At 38.1% G+C, this 12,137-nt stretch overlaps 1 protein-coding gene across 4 annotated transcripts in view; it reads left to right on the top strand.

Moving 5' to 3' along the window:
- Positions 1-12,137, top strand: part of APC (APC regulator of WNT signaling pathway) — a 107,363-nt gene that overhangs the window by 29,403 nt on the left and 65,823 nt on the right. For all 4 annotated transcript variants that reach the window (XM_041120934.1, XM_030004034.2, XM_030004036.2 and 1 more), the window contains exon 2: positions 9,546-9,698. In XM_041120934.1, the coding sequence (XP_040976868.1) occupies positions 9,564-9,698 (135 nt within the window). In that variant the 5' untranslated portion in view covers positions 9,546-9,563. The remainder of the gene's footprint in view (positions 1-9,545; positions 9,699-12,137) is intronic.

The raw sequence follows: 12,137 nt of genomic DNA, 5'->3' as shown, positions 1-12,137 counted from the left end.
TTATTTATGAGTGCAGACTTTCCTAAACATCATCACTCAAATGCTGTCGTACTTGCAAAAATATTTGTACAAAATATTTGGTTATGATAAATGTTCTGATATGTGTTGTCATAGGACACTATTAGTATATCATCGGCATGGGATAATACAGCATAAGTTGGAAATGCGTATGGCTAAAGTTGGTTCCTTTGGTCTCTAAATTCTTAGGTTGGATTTCAGTATGCGTCTTAATTCAGTTGGTAAAATGTTTATGTTGATGAAAAGTGTTTAATTATTTTTTCACCAATGTAATGAGATCCTACTTAAAATAAGCTGTACTACTAATGGTGATGCTGTGACAGTACGTTGTTGTCAGTGAAGTCCAAGTCTCCACTGGTGGTTTTCCAAAATTCATGCAGGACCTGTGTGAACGGATGCTGATAACATTTCCTGCAAGACAAATGGTCTTCTGTTCCCTACAAGTGCTGAAGGGAACCCTGAAAATGACCCTGATAGGTCACCTAATATGGGGAAATATTTCTTTATTACAAAACAAAAAAAAATTCTTTTTTTTGTTTTTTTTTTCTCTTTTTTTTAATTAAAGCTCATTTATTTAATGTTAGTGGGTTTATTACAGTTAAAATAGGGAAAATAAAGACCTGTCTCAGACTTTCTAATAGCTTAAAGTTTCTAGAATTGAATCCTTAAAAGATTAGGAGAAATACAAAAGTAAACAGGAGCAAGTCATACGCAGTGAGGGCATACACAATTAGCCATGAATAGCAAAGATGATCATTATGAAGAATGAGTGTTCAGGCTTGTGAATCATTCTTGGTCCAATATAAGTTATGATTCAAATGATGTCTGGACTGCTTTGTGTTCAATATAGTATTTAAATGCAAATCATGTTTCGTATTTTCACAGTCGTACTCTGAATGCAGCATGACTAACCAGCTAAGGAACTTCCCAACCCAGAATTATAAAGGAAGAAGTGGGGCTTTTTTCTTGGCAGTGTAATAAAGGCTGAACTTGACTGTTCATAGCCTGAAATGTATGGCTTCTTGATTTCACTCTTTTTGTATTAACAGGAATGTTTTTTTGATTGTTAGCATTCTTCAGTAAAATTCTAAACATGGGGTCATTTCTGTTTGTCATACACACACACACACTTGACCCCCATCATACTTGACCTGTAACGAGGAACGCAGGCCAAGAGTTCAGACCATCATCTTCTCTTTCCTTTTCCTCCTGGTCATTTAAGGAATGAGGAGAACATGGATCACTTATTATTTCATCAGCCAAGTTACGTTTTGGTTAGGAGGAACACATGATGCTTCTGCTTATGGTTGGTGAGTACAGGCCAAGTATCGAACTTAAGGAAGTATCCCAAAATATAACTGGTTTGAAAGCTCTTGGCCAAGTTATGAATTCATTTATGGAAGAACAAAAAAACTCTCTGCCCTACCCCCACCAGTCAAAAGGATTTAGGAAGGTCAGGTATAGAAACACTTCAGTGTTTTAGTCTGCTGTCCATGAAGATAACCTTTATGCAGAAGTGGATAGAAAAAACTAAGAAGAAAATCCTGTCGATGCAGCTGACGTTCAGAGAGAATTGTGCGGCCTTCTTTTAAAGGGACTAACCATTTCACACATTTTATTAGGTAACTGATAATAGTGATGGCTTTTCATCAGGCCCTTGTTTTTTCTACATGGCTGAAAAACCCAGGAATTCAGAGGGTACCTAATCTAGAGATTATAATTTGGTATAATTTGTTGTCAGATTTTTTCAGTGTCAGCTTTTTCAAATTATTTATTAAAAGGGGTAGCGTTACAGAGCTTGCAGTTCACTTTATGATATCAAAGCCCTTGTTGCTAAAACAAGCTGATGAAGAGCAGTTTTCTGTGATGGCTTTTCTGTTCCTTCCTGCATCTCTCTGATGACCTGAGCATGTTAATGCAGAATGAATGAGAATGCAAACAGAAGGTACCAGATCTGCTGTTCCACCCACGGGAGATTCTCATTCTGTACCAAATACTTTCTTAATCCTTTAACCACACCCAAAGCCTTGCAGCACTTTCAGACTCATTATATTTGTGTGCCCACATAGCCCAGATGAGGAAAAACCAAACAAAATAGCCTCCCTTCTAGCTGCTACTGACTGGAATTTTTGTGGTTGGTTCTTAAATGCAGGTAGGGATCGGAGGATTAAACACACTGGCAACAAAAGCCGTTTTAATAAAGCATAATCTTATCACCAGGTGGAAATAACAGTTGTTTGGTGTGATGCTGGAGAAGGCAGAAATACAATTTTTCTGCCCTGTCTGGAAAGAATCAGAATAATGGGCTTTTACAATCTGAGGCCAGTGGAGTGTTTTTCAGTGAGTAGAAAAGGAGGTTATTAAACAATGCCTGTGAAGGATAAACATTTTTACATCAGCAAGCCCGGAAGGCTTGCCCCAGACTGAAATGGGTAAGACAATCCTTGGCCCACTGATGGTCGTTTTTGATAAGTTTTTAAACATGGCACGTAGAGTGCTGATATTTTGCCAGAGAGGATATTTACATACAAACCTTTTAACCGGAAGACAGGCTTCAAGCAAAATAATGGAAAATCTGATATAGGATTCAATCAACAGAGAAATTGAATTAATGTGAATTGGCGTGCTTTGATGTGTTCAAAATAAGAATGGCCAAAAAAACCCTCACTTTATTCTCTTGAGTGTATTGATAAAGGTAACTATATGAAAATTGTCCATTTAAGGCTGACGTTAGTAAGTGGGGCTGGCTTACCTTAGAACAGCTGTGCTGGATTTTTTTTTTTGCCTCTGTGTGTCAGCCATACCCTTCTTTTGGAAATAACCGTGTAACAGCTGCCAAATGATTGTGGTCAATGGCCCAGCATAGTAAATTAAACTGACACCTATTTCACATTACCTTGGTAGTCAAGGCAGTAATCTGCAGTGGTTTAGGCAGCTGCCACTTGAGCAGCTGAGCCCTTCTCTCTTCCCTGGGTGGGAACCTTGCAGAGATGGGTAGGGCAGACAGCTGGGGGCAGGCACTGGTGCAGCCGTCCGGCATTAGCACTGACCACTTCCAAGTCAGAACCCCTGGACCTAATGCTTAAAAAAGTCTGGTTTTAAATGTATTTAAGTTAAACTAAGTGGAAAAATCTTGTGACAGTATGACTGTTTTTTTCCCTGAATTCAGTGTGATATGCCCTTGAAGAAACAATTTCCCATTAGTCACATGGGAATGAATGACACAAATGAACAGAATGGTAAAGAATACTATGGACAAGATATTGGGCTCAGCACTGAAGAGTTGGGTAAAATTTGTGGATGTAGGAAGAAGTCAGAGTTGATGGTCCTTTCCAGCCTTACTGAATTATAATCTAGATATTCATGAACTTCAGGTACAATGATTACATGTTGTTATATTAAGAACATAAGCTACATTGTGAAAAATCTTAAGTTACAGAGTGTAGGAGCACATCTGCTTACTGGTGGTGGTAGTAGAATGCTAAATTCTGTGCATAATAAATGCTTATTAGAGGGTTGAACATCTGATTTACTACTCTCAATAAATCCAAAATCAATTACATGATCAGGAGCCTTGGTTGACATCGGTGGGTTTTGGATTGGGCCTTATTGAAGAAAGTAGTTTTGCTGTTTTTCACTGCTTTTGATGTTTGAAATAGCCATACAACTTATTTGCTAACACAAACCAAACAAAAATATCACCCTCAGGCAGTTACTGTGGGTGACAGAATAATTATTCCGTTGAAAATAGCTAAAATTGAAACAAATAGGTTGTGGTTGTCTAAAAATGTTATCTAGCCTTACATGTAGACAGTGCCGGGTCTCTTGTCTTTATTGTTCAAAAAACACATGGTAAGGTTTTATATCTTAGATTATTCTATTCTGAAAAGACTACGACTAATTTGTTCTATAAAAGTTGCTTTATAAAAATAGGACACTCTGGTAACAACGATAGCTTTTATGGTTAAAAAATTAGTAATGGGGATCTGAAATGTTTTCATAAGGAGATTTGATTAATGTATCACAAATTGTTGGGGTTCTTAAGTAGAACTTCTTTAGGGCGTGTTGAGTATATCTGCTTACTGATTTCAAAGAAAAAGGCTCTGATCAATACAAAAATTGTAAGTTTTCAGAGAGTATTGCATTTTTTTCCTATCTCTTGAGATTTGAGGCTGGAAAGAGTGCATCTAAATTCCTGATTTCTGGGCAGTTGTTAACTGGTATAGATTTCTTAATGTAGAAAAATGCACATCTAAATCTTAACAGTATATTTGCATAAATTTAGGCTTCTCATTAATTTTGATTTTAGTGTGTGAAAGAGTTATATCCAGCTTGAAATTCTTCTTTGATATGTATACTCATGTAAAATGCTGATTCAGTAAAGCATGAAATTTCTTGTCATAATTTCACATTACTTTGATAGCAGATGGAGAAGAAGCTTCTTAATGATGAGAAATATGGGTCAGGGAAATAGGAGACCTAGATTTTAGGTGCTTCTTACAATGAGGGAATTAAATTTAAAAGTTTCTGTATTCCAAGAGGGTTATTTCTTGGAGTAAATCTAGAGAAAGGGGTATCTCCATTCATCCCTTTGAATGATGACTACTCTGCGAGGAACAAACGCAGTTAGAGCACAAAAGGGAGCTTGACAGAAGCATAATAGTGAACTTTGCAAAGGTGGGTTGTGTTGCATGCATCATGCATTTTCCCTTGGGCTGGGTAAAATGTGAAATGGGTATTGGAGGCCAGAGTTCTTCTCCCCCCCCCCCCCCCCCCCCGCCCCGTGGCTTTGTATAGGGGGCAAGGAAGAGTCATCTGTTCTTGACTCAGCTGATTCTGGCCCCAGTAATCTTGAATATGTTTGTGTGAGCATGTGCAGTGGTACAGCTTCAGGCTAGTGGGCCACGTGTAAACTATTCCTTGCTTTCGTTTGGGCTGGTTACTTCTGCTGTGAATGAGGTGATATGGCTGTGAACCCTGTCTGGCTGAGAGGATCCAGAGTTTGACTCCCCAAGGCAAGTGTTTTGACCACTGAGAAATTACAAGAAGGGGGTGCAGTGATACAGTCAGTTTCTATCGATGCCACCAATTTGTGTTTAAAAAGTGTTTTTAAGTAATTTTTTTTGCACTCAAATAATTCGGAGCATAAATCCAAGGATTTGGTAAAAACCTATTTCCGGAAGAGAGGCAGATTTTAATTTTGAGGGTGTTAGCTCAATATACATGGAACAGCTTGTGTGTAATGGAGCCTTGTGATTTCACTCTGCAAAGTGCAGTGCCTGAGAGGCATCACGGTGTTCAGCATCAGGAAGCCTGAGCTGCTTGGTGGTTATGCATTACCTGTGTCCATTTCCCTCATTATAAAATTAAATAATGGTGCCTTTTGTGAAATGCTTTGGCATTTCATTATTTCAGGACAAGAAGATACAAATATCTTGGAGCTATGAAAATAAGTACAGTATTCTTCTGTATTGAAGTTTAGGAATGCAAGATTGGATTTCTGAACAGCTAAGTCCAGTTCCTTCCTGTGCAGTGAGCTAGGCAAGGATGTTGCTGAATTTACAATTTCTAATGGATGTTGCCAGCCTACATTGATAAATGACCGATTTATACCCATTTGTTCTGTGTCAATATTGTGTTTCAGCATAAGTATTTTTCTCCCTCTTGGGTGTTTTCCCCTCCCTAATAACAAAGTGTAGCTTTGTAGTGTCGTTCCAGCCTTTGTTGTGCTGAGGCAGCAAAGGCTTGCCCATCAAAGACTCATATGGGAAAACCTCTAGTCCCCTGATTGCTTAGCATCTTTCTCTGCAACCACTTAAATTCACTTTTCTTACCCATGTCTTTGTAAAATGACTTGATAACTCTGGGGATCGTGTTTGCTTTCCTTGTGCAAGTCTCATGTTGGTGGTGCCTGGGTGCCTTGCAGGCTGGCTGCTGAGAGCCTCCAAGTTGCTTCTCCTCACTCCCTGCTTCCAGATGACAAGATTCCTACATGAGTGACCTTACATTTTTATGCTATTTAAATCCACCCTGTTTCTACTGCTCCGTTTCTCAGTTCATCAGATTCCTTGTGTATTACATGTAGTCCTCTGACCTTGTGAAGCCTCTTGAATTTATGGAAGCAAGTTTTGATGCTGCTTCTTGTCCCAAGGTCAATAATGAAACATTTAAAAATACCTGTCATGGCCTAGTTTTGGGGGAACTTTGCTAACAACCTGCCTCCAGCCTAACAGCTCGGCTTCCAGTACTGCCCGGTGTCATCTTGTCTTTGAGCTACTCCTTAGCAATGTACAGTTTTTCTGCTCATCTCTCTTATAATTGTGGTTGGTTTTACATGTGGCACTGTATCAAACACCTTGGTGCAGTTGGGGTAGGTGAGATCTATTATTTCTAAAAAGTAGTTTACTTTTCTCAAATACATGGTAGTCCTTCATTACAGACAGGAGAAAGGAGAATTAGAGGGCCAGGGAGGTAGGTATACATCTGCATGCCCCCAAGAAGTCCAGACGCTTCAGCCAGTGGGGTGGCAGGCATCGCTGGAAGCAGATGCCTAGGTGGCTTGCAGCATATTGCTAACGTGAGACTGGCTGTCTTCAGTCCAGTTTTCAGCATGGATATACTGACTGCAAACACACTTTGCCCAAACCTTGCCATGCTCCCAAAAGATATGATGAGCGCTCCTTCCCCCTGCCTCCCCCTCCCCAGAGGTTCTCTTTAAAATTCTTGCCATATCCTGAGGTGCTGATGTGAATGCCCTGGTAGTACAGAGCAGCTGCCAGGCATTACTGCAATTCCTGCTGGTGCAGGCACCTTTCCGGCAAGCGCCTCAGCAGCCAGCAGAGCTGCAGTCAGGCAGCATGGCTCCTGCTGGATGCCGAACTGGCAGGAGTGAGTGTCTGCCTGTGGCAGTGTTGCTTATTGCCCATTTGGGCATCTATTTAACAGCAACAACAACAAAAAAATTTAAGAAAAAAATGAAGATGTTTTGGATTACCCAGCTTGTGGTAATCACCTAACTCAATTTTTTTAATCTGAAAACCCACAGAATAAAGTTTGACATTTGAATGAATCAGGAAGTGTGTCCTAGTCTGAGGCAGAATGCTGTCTCTTAGTGGTGATGTCCTACTTCGCTGTTGTGAAAATAAAATACACAAACGGAAGTTTGGGAGCTTAGATCAGGACAGGGAGAAGACAAACCAAACCTTCCCTTCAGAAACTGGATTCTTACTCATTTAACATAAGTACATTTAAGCTTATTTGGCATTTAAAATTTCAGAGCTATTCACTTGCTGTCTCTGCTTTAGCTCCTTCCCTCATTTGGTTTTCTCCATTTTCTTTGTTGTGTGTATGTATCTTGTTAATATGGCTAATTGTTTTAAATTCCAAATTTTGTGAGTGAAAATTCATTAGTGTGGACAGAAAATGGAAAAACTTGATATTTTTTATCATTACATGTCCTTTCATACTAATAATGAATTAAAGTAATTGGAGAAAAAGGATCTTCTAGCTAGAGTCAAAATGCCTGTCAAATACATGGCACACAGCAGCTTCTGTAAATTAGATATAGATGAATAAATGTATTATATTCTTGAGTTGAAACCAACAGATCCTATGAATATTACAATACAATACAATACTGATTTATGACAACTAATGTGAAAATGTTTGCAGTTCTATCTACCTTTCCTTGGGCTTGTGGAGAATTGTCCATGCGGTGTATGTTCTGGAATGTGAACTACAGCTGTTGGTTTTATTAATAACAGTGGAAACTGTTACCTATTAAATAAAATAAAAACATACATGAAATGGAACAGAAGCAGTCTGCCTTTTTTTATTATTATTATTTTTTGGTTACAACTCTCTTTGACAGCTCTTCACCTTTTAGGTAAAACAGCCTGATGGTAAAAGCACAGAATTCACAGTATAGAGTAGATGTTTCAGATTGCCTTTATTTCTCTAAAAATGAGGCCTCCAGTAAAGCATGACCAAATTTTGAAAAAGAAATTTGTTAGGGATTTTTTTTCTTCAGGTTATTGGTAGTGTCATGGAAATCACAATTCCATAAGTGGCAGGCTTCTTCCTTTTCCTGTCTTTGATGATGACAGGTGCTTAGGGCGTGAAGACTTGCTTCTTGAAAAGGAAATAAATTCATCCTATCAACAGCACTACAGCTTTTGTTATTGTTTATGTGGTATATATTCTTCTTTAAGTTTCGTTGAGTTTAAATTTGGAAAGATTAAACACAATTTTCAAAATTTGTATTGGGGAACTAAAACCTTTCTGAATAATTTTACCTATTTTTTGGTAAGCTGGATAATTCAATTAAGATTCGTCTGGAAGAGCAAAGTTGATTGCATAAGGAGTTACACAAGCAGTAAGGTCAAAGGCATAGTGAGAAGATATGCAGAAAATGCTAAATAAGAGCTTTTAATTCTTTCATCTCTTCCAAAGTACTGCAGTAATGATGAAAAGGAATGTTGCCCCATAAGCTTTTTATATTTTTTTTCCTTTGAGTTACAGGTCGCATACCTAGGAAATTCCTGCAATGACGTTGGAAGGGTAATTTGTATGTGTATGAAGTGCTAGGCTTCTTTCTATTCTCTTGAATGGTTGATGAATAATAAATTGATAGCTTCAACTGTAAAGAGCTTCAAACATGGTTAGCCATGTTTTCGTTAACTTATGTTGTTAGATGAACAACTTTGATGGCTTTTGGTTTGGAAAGTGGGAAACAATTTGGATTTTATAATTTAAATTGGAGTATTTGTTTCTTTCTCCTTTGCAATGTCTGAATAATTGTGGTGGCATTCTAGAACTGTGTTGCAGTATTACCCAAAATCATATGGGATATCTTGATATCAAGAATAGCCTTCTATCTTTTTATTCTACTGTGCAATATGACCACTTCTTGTGTTGGAATTTTGTAAGTGTATTTGTTTTAATCTTCATATCTTGGAGGGTATTTTTACAAAAGACTTGGTTACTAACACATTTGATGCTTTTTTCCCTGTTAAAATTCCTCAGTATTTACTGTTTGCCTTTCATACATCTCCTTCAGTGTATGCTATTCCTAGGAATTTTGAACATCTGTGACTATCTTTCATTTCATAAAATAAGTAGGTGGTCAGCATCTTTCACGTATGGTTGACGGTGCTTGTTGTCTATCCAAAAATGATTAAATGTGGTCTATTATCTGCATAGTTTCTCAGTGTTAGAATTGAAATGTGAATAGTAAGGATGCGTTTGTATGATGCTATGATTTTCTTTCATGTATTCTGGCTTCCCTAATAGCTAATGCAATTGTTAATGAACTTCTTTCATTTGCTTAATCATGTGTATCAAATGGAAGCCCACTGAAAAAAGTCTTTGAACTGGCATTAGTTCTAGGCATTAATAGTTTGGTTTGATGGATTTAAATGTTTAGAAAGTTGAGTGGTAAATGGCAAAGAGAGAGATACAATTTTATGGTTAGATAAATTTGGAGTGTTTTTCTAAAATGTTTACTTTTTTTTATTTATTTTTTTTAGGGCTGAGGGTAGCCCAGGATGGCCGCAGCTTCATATGATCAGTTGTTAAAGCAAGTTGAGGCATTAAAGATGGAGAACTCCAACCTTCGGCAAGAGCTAGAGGATAACTCAAATCACCTAACAAAACTGGAAACCGAGGCATCTAATATGAAGGTATTGCAAACTCTGTGCCTGTGCGCATCAGCATTTCAGTTGCTGCCTTTTGTGTTATGGGCTGGTAGTTAGTTACTCAACAAGTTTTGTGTGCTTTTAGGTTCCTACAGAAGTCCTTTTCCAGACGGTGTAAGGGAAAACTATCAAATCTACTTCGTGAATTTTTTTTTTAATTTGAAAACTGAACTATTTCAAAACAGTTTTTAGAAACAGCTTCCAGGTTTCATAGCTTCTTTTCTGGTGTGTCATGATACGCGCTACCATTTTAGCACTGCTGTGCTTACCAGCAGGAAGTCCAGTCTGCTGACGTAGTTTGACAAAGCAAGTATTGTTCAGCTCTTGAAAACATGGGAGAGACTGGAGGTTTTCAGTGTTTTAAGGTAAGTTTAAAAATTTTTGGGTTTACTGCAATTACAATATTTAAAATCCCGAAAGGAAAAGTTCATTTTAAAATAAGACCACAAGTTCTCCAGCCTCTCCCAAAGCATAAATTCATACTTAATAATTTCACCCAGATCTGTCCATCTAGTGTTTATTGGCTAGGTGTAGGCCTTCAGAGCCACCTATCCAAGAGGAAACACTAGGCTCAGCTGGAATTCAGATGGATTTTCATCAGTAAGAAGATAAATACACAGCTGTATCCGTGTGATCCATGACACTGAACAAGGCAGAATTTCACAGGCATTATAGCTGCATTAATGTAGTGCTCTTAAGCTGACAAATCCTGCTGCTTTTTGCTAATAGCCAGCAAAACCAGACTGCTTTTGGTACCTCAGTTAATAGGGCTCAGAAATTGTTGGTATCTCTGCATGTACTCCTGTATAGGGTAGGCGTATTCTAAATATTAAACATTTTTATGTTCATCTCCTTGCTTTCTTGTTTTTTGTATCACAGACTTACTGTTCCTTTATAACTATTCTTTACTTTTTTAAAATATGGTAATCTGGTGAATACAGGAATTAAAAATACTTTGAACTGAACTTTATTCTCCTCCAGCATGTAGGTTGTGACCTGTATATTCACTGTAAGAAGAAATATTTTCTTGTGTTCTGAAGCACTGTCACTAGTTACAGCACTTGAAAGAAGCACAGATTTTTCAGTTGCATTTAATCCTTGCATTGCAGTGTAAAATGAAAATGCTTTTGCTACCTAAATTGAAATGAAATTAAAATTAGTCCTTTACACCAGCTACTTGAAACAGTGGTTGGCATTAGCAGCTGTGGGGAAAAAAAATTTTGCTTGCTCAGTTACGTATCTGAAAGCTAGTTCTGTCATCTACATGTTTTTTCTTAATATAAGAAATTTGTCAGTAACTCCCCTTCCCTCCTTGTCATTGCAGTCTAAAATAAGGGAGGGAAGAACAGGAGAGATGATCTTCTCATAGTTTGAGAAAGGAAGAGTGAAAATGTCTTTTTCCTTTCTTTGTCCCCATACAGTTCTTTTTTCTGTTTTGTTTTTTTTTTTTTTTTAGCAGATAATTAAATTTCCACTGACCTAGAGGCAGACCAGCTGTATAAGCTGGTCTCTAGGGCATTAATTTGGGATGTGGAACAGCTTTCTGTCCTTACTTAAAACCTGGCAGACCACCAAACGGAAAGTGGCTCTATCGCACTCCACAGAGGAGTCCTTATGAGTGTATTCAGAGTAGATGTCGCATTTTTTCTCTCCTGAAATGCCATTCTAGATCCAAGGAATTTATCCTAAAAAAATATCAACTCAAATATCAAACCCAGTATGTTTTTTTTCATTTGGGGGGATGGGTGTGGAGGAGATTGTTCAGATTAATTTGTTTTGTTGTTTTTTTACTCCATATTCTATGAAGAAATCCTAATCAACTGTGTTCTTCAGGGGTGCTTGCTCCTGTGCCTGAACCAAGAAGCTGTTTCTTTCCCTTGTTTGTTTCAGATGTGTTTGGAAAGGTTGAAACCTAGCTTTGACTTGAACCTGAAGGATGGCATGGGAATGATCTTGAGTCCGATTGGAGTCTGTGGGTGAAGTTTGATGGGGATCATTCCAGACTTCTCTTTAGTCAGGAGATAATTGCAGTTTTGCAAGCTTTTGGAGGAAGTATGCAGTGGCTTTGTTCCACTGAAAGACACTGCATGGTTTGTATGCTTCCAGTGCCATAATCAGGGATAATTACAAGAAAAGTAATTAGAAGGACCAGAGCAGTGGTGATTGAAAGCCCTTTGGCTACCATGTAAGCAGTTAAAACTCCAAATATTTTGGAAAAAATGATCCTGTGCGAGAATGCAAGTGTCACAGAGCCCTAACAGCCCCTCCCACCAAGTAAAATCCCAAGTACTAGTGGGGGAGAACAAGCCGTCATTCTATGGCAAGCATCACTGTTCTTGCACCATGAATTTTGATCTGTGGGCTAGCATAGAAACATCTCACAGTGATTCTTTGGACTGTTAATGTGTTAGCTTGTGTCTCTTC

This window comes from Aquila chrysaetos, chromosome Z, assembly GCF_900496995.4.
Source record: "Aquila chrysaetos chrysaetos chromosome Z, bAquChr1.4, whole genome shotgun sequence".
Classification (NCBI taxonomy): Eukaryota; Metazoa; Chordata; class Aves; order Accipitriformes; family Accipitridae; genus Aquila; species Aquila chrysaetos.
The sequence above is the reverse complement of the archived record's forward strand: the minus strand, read 5'-3'. Positions and strand labels throughout refer to the sequence as shown.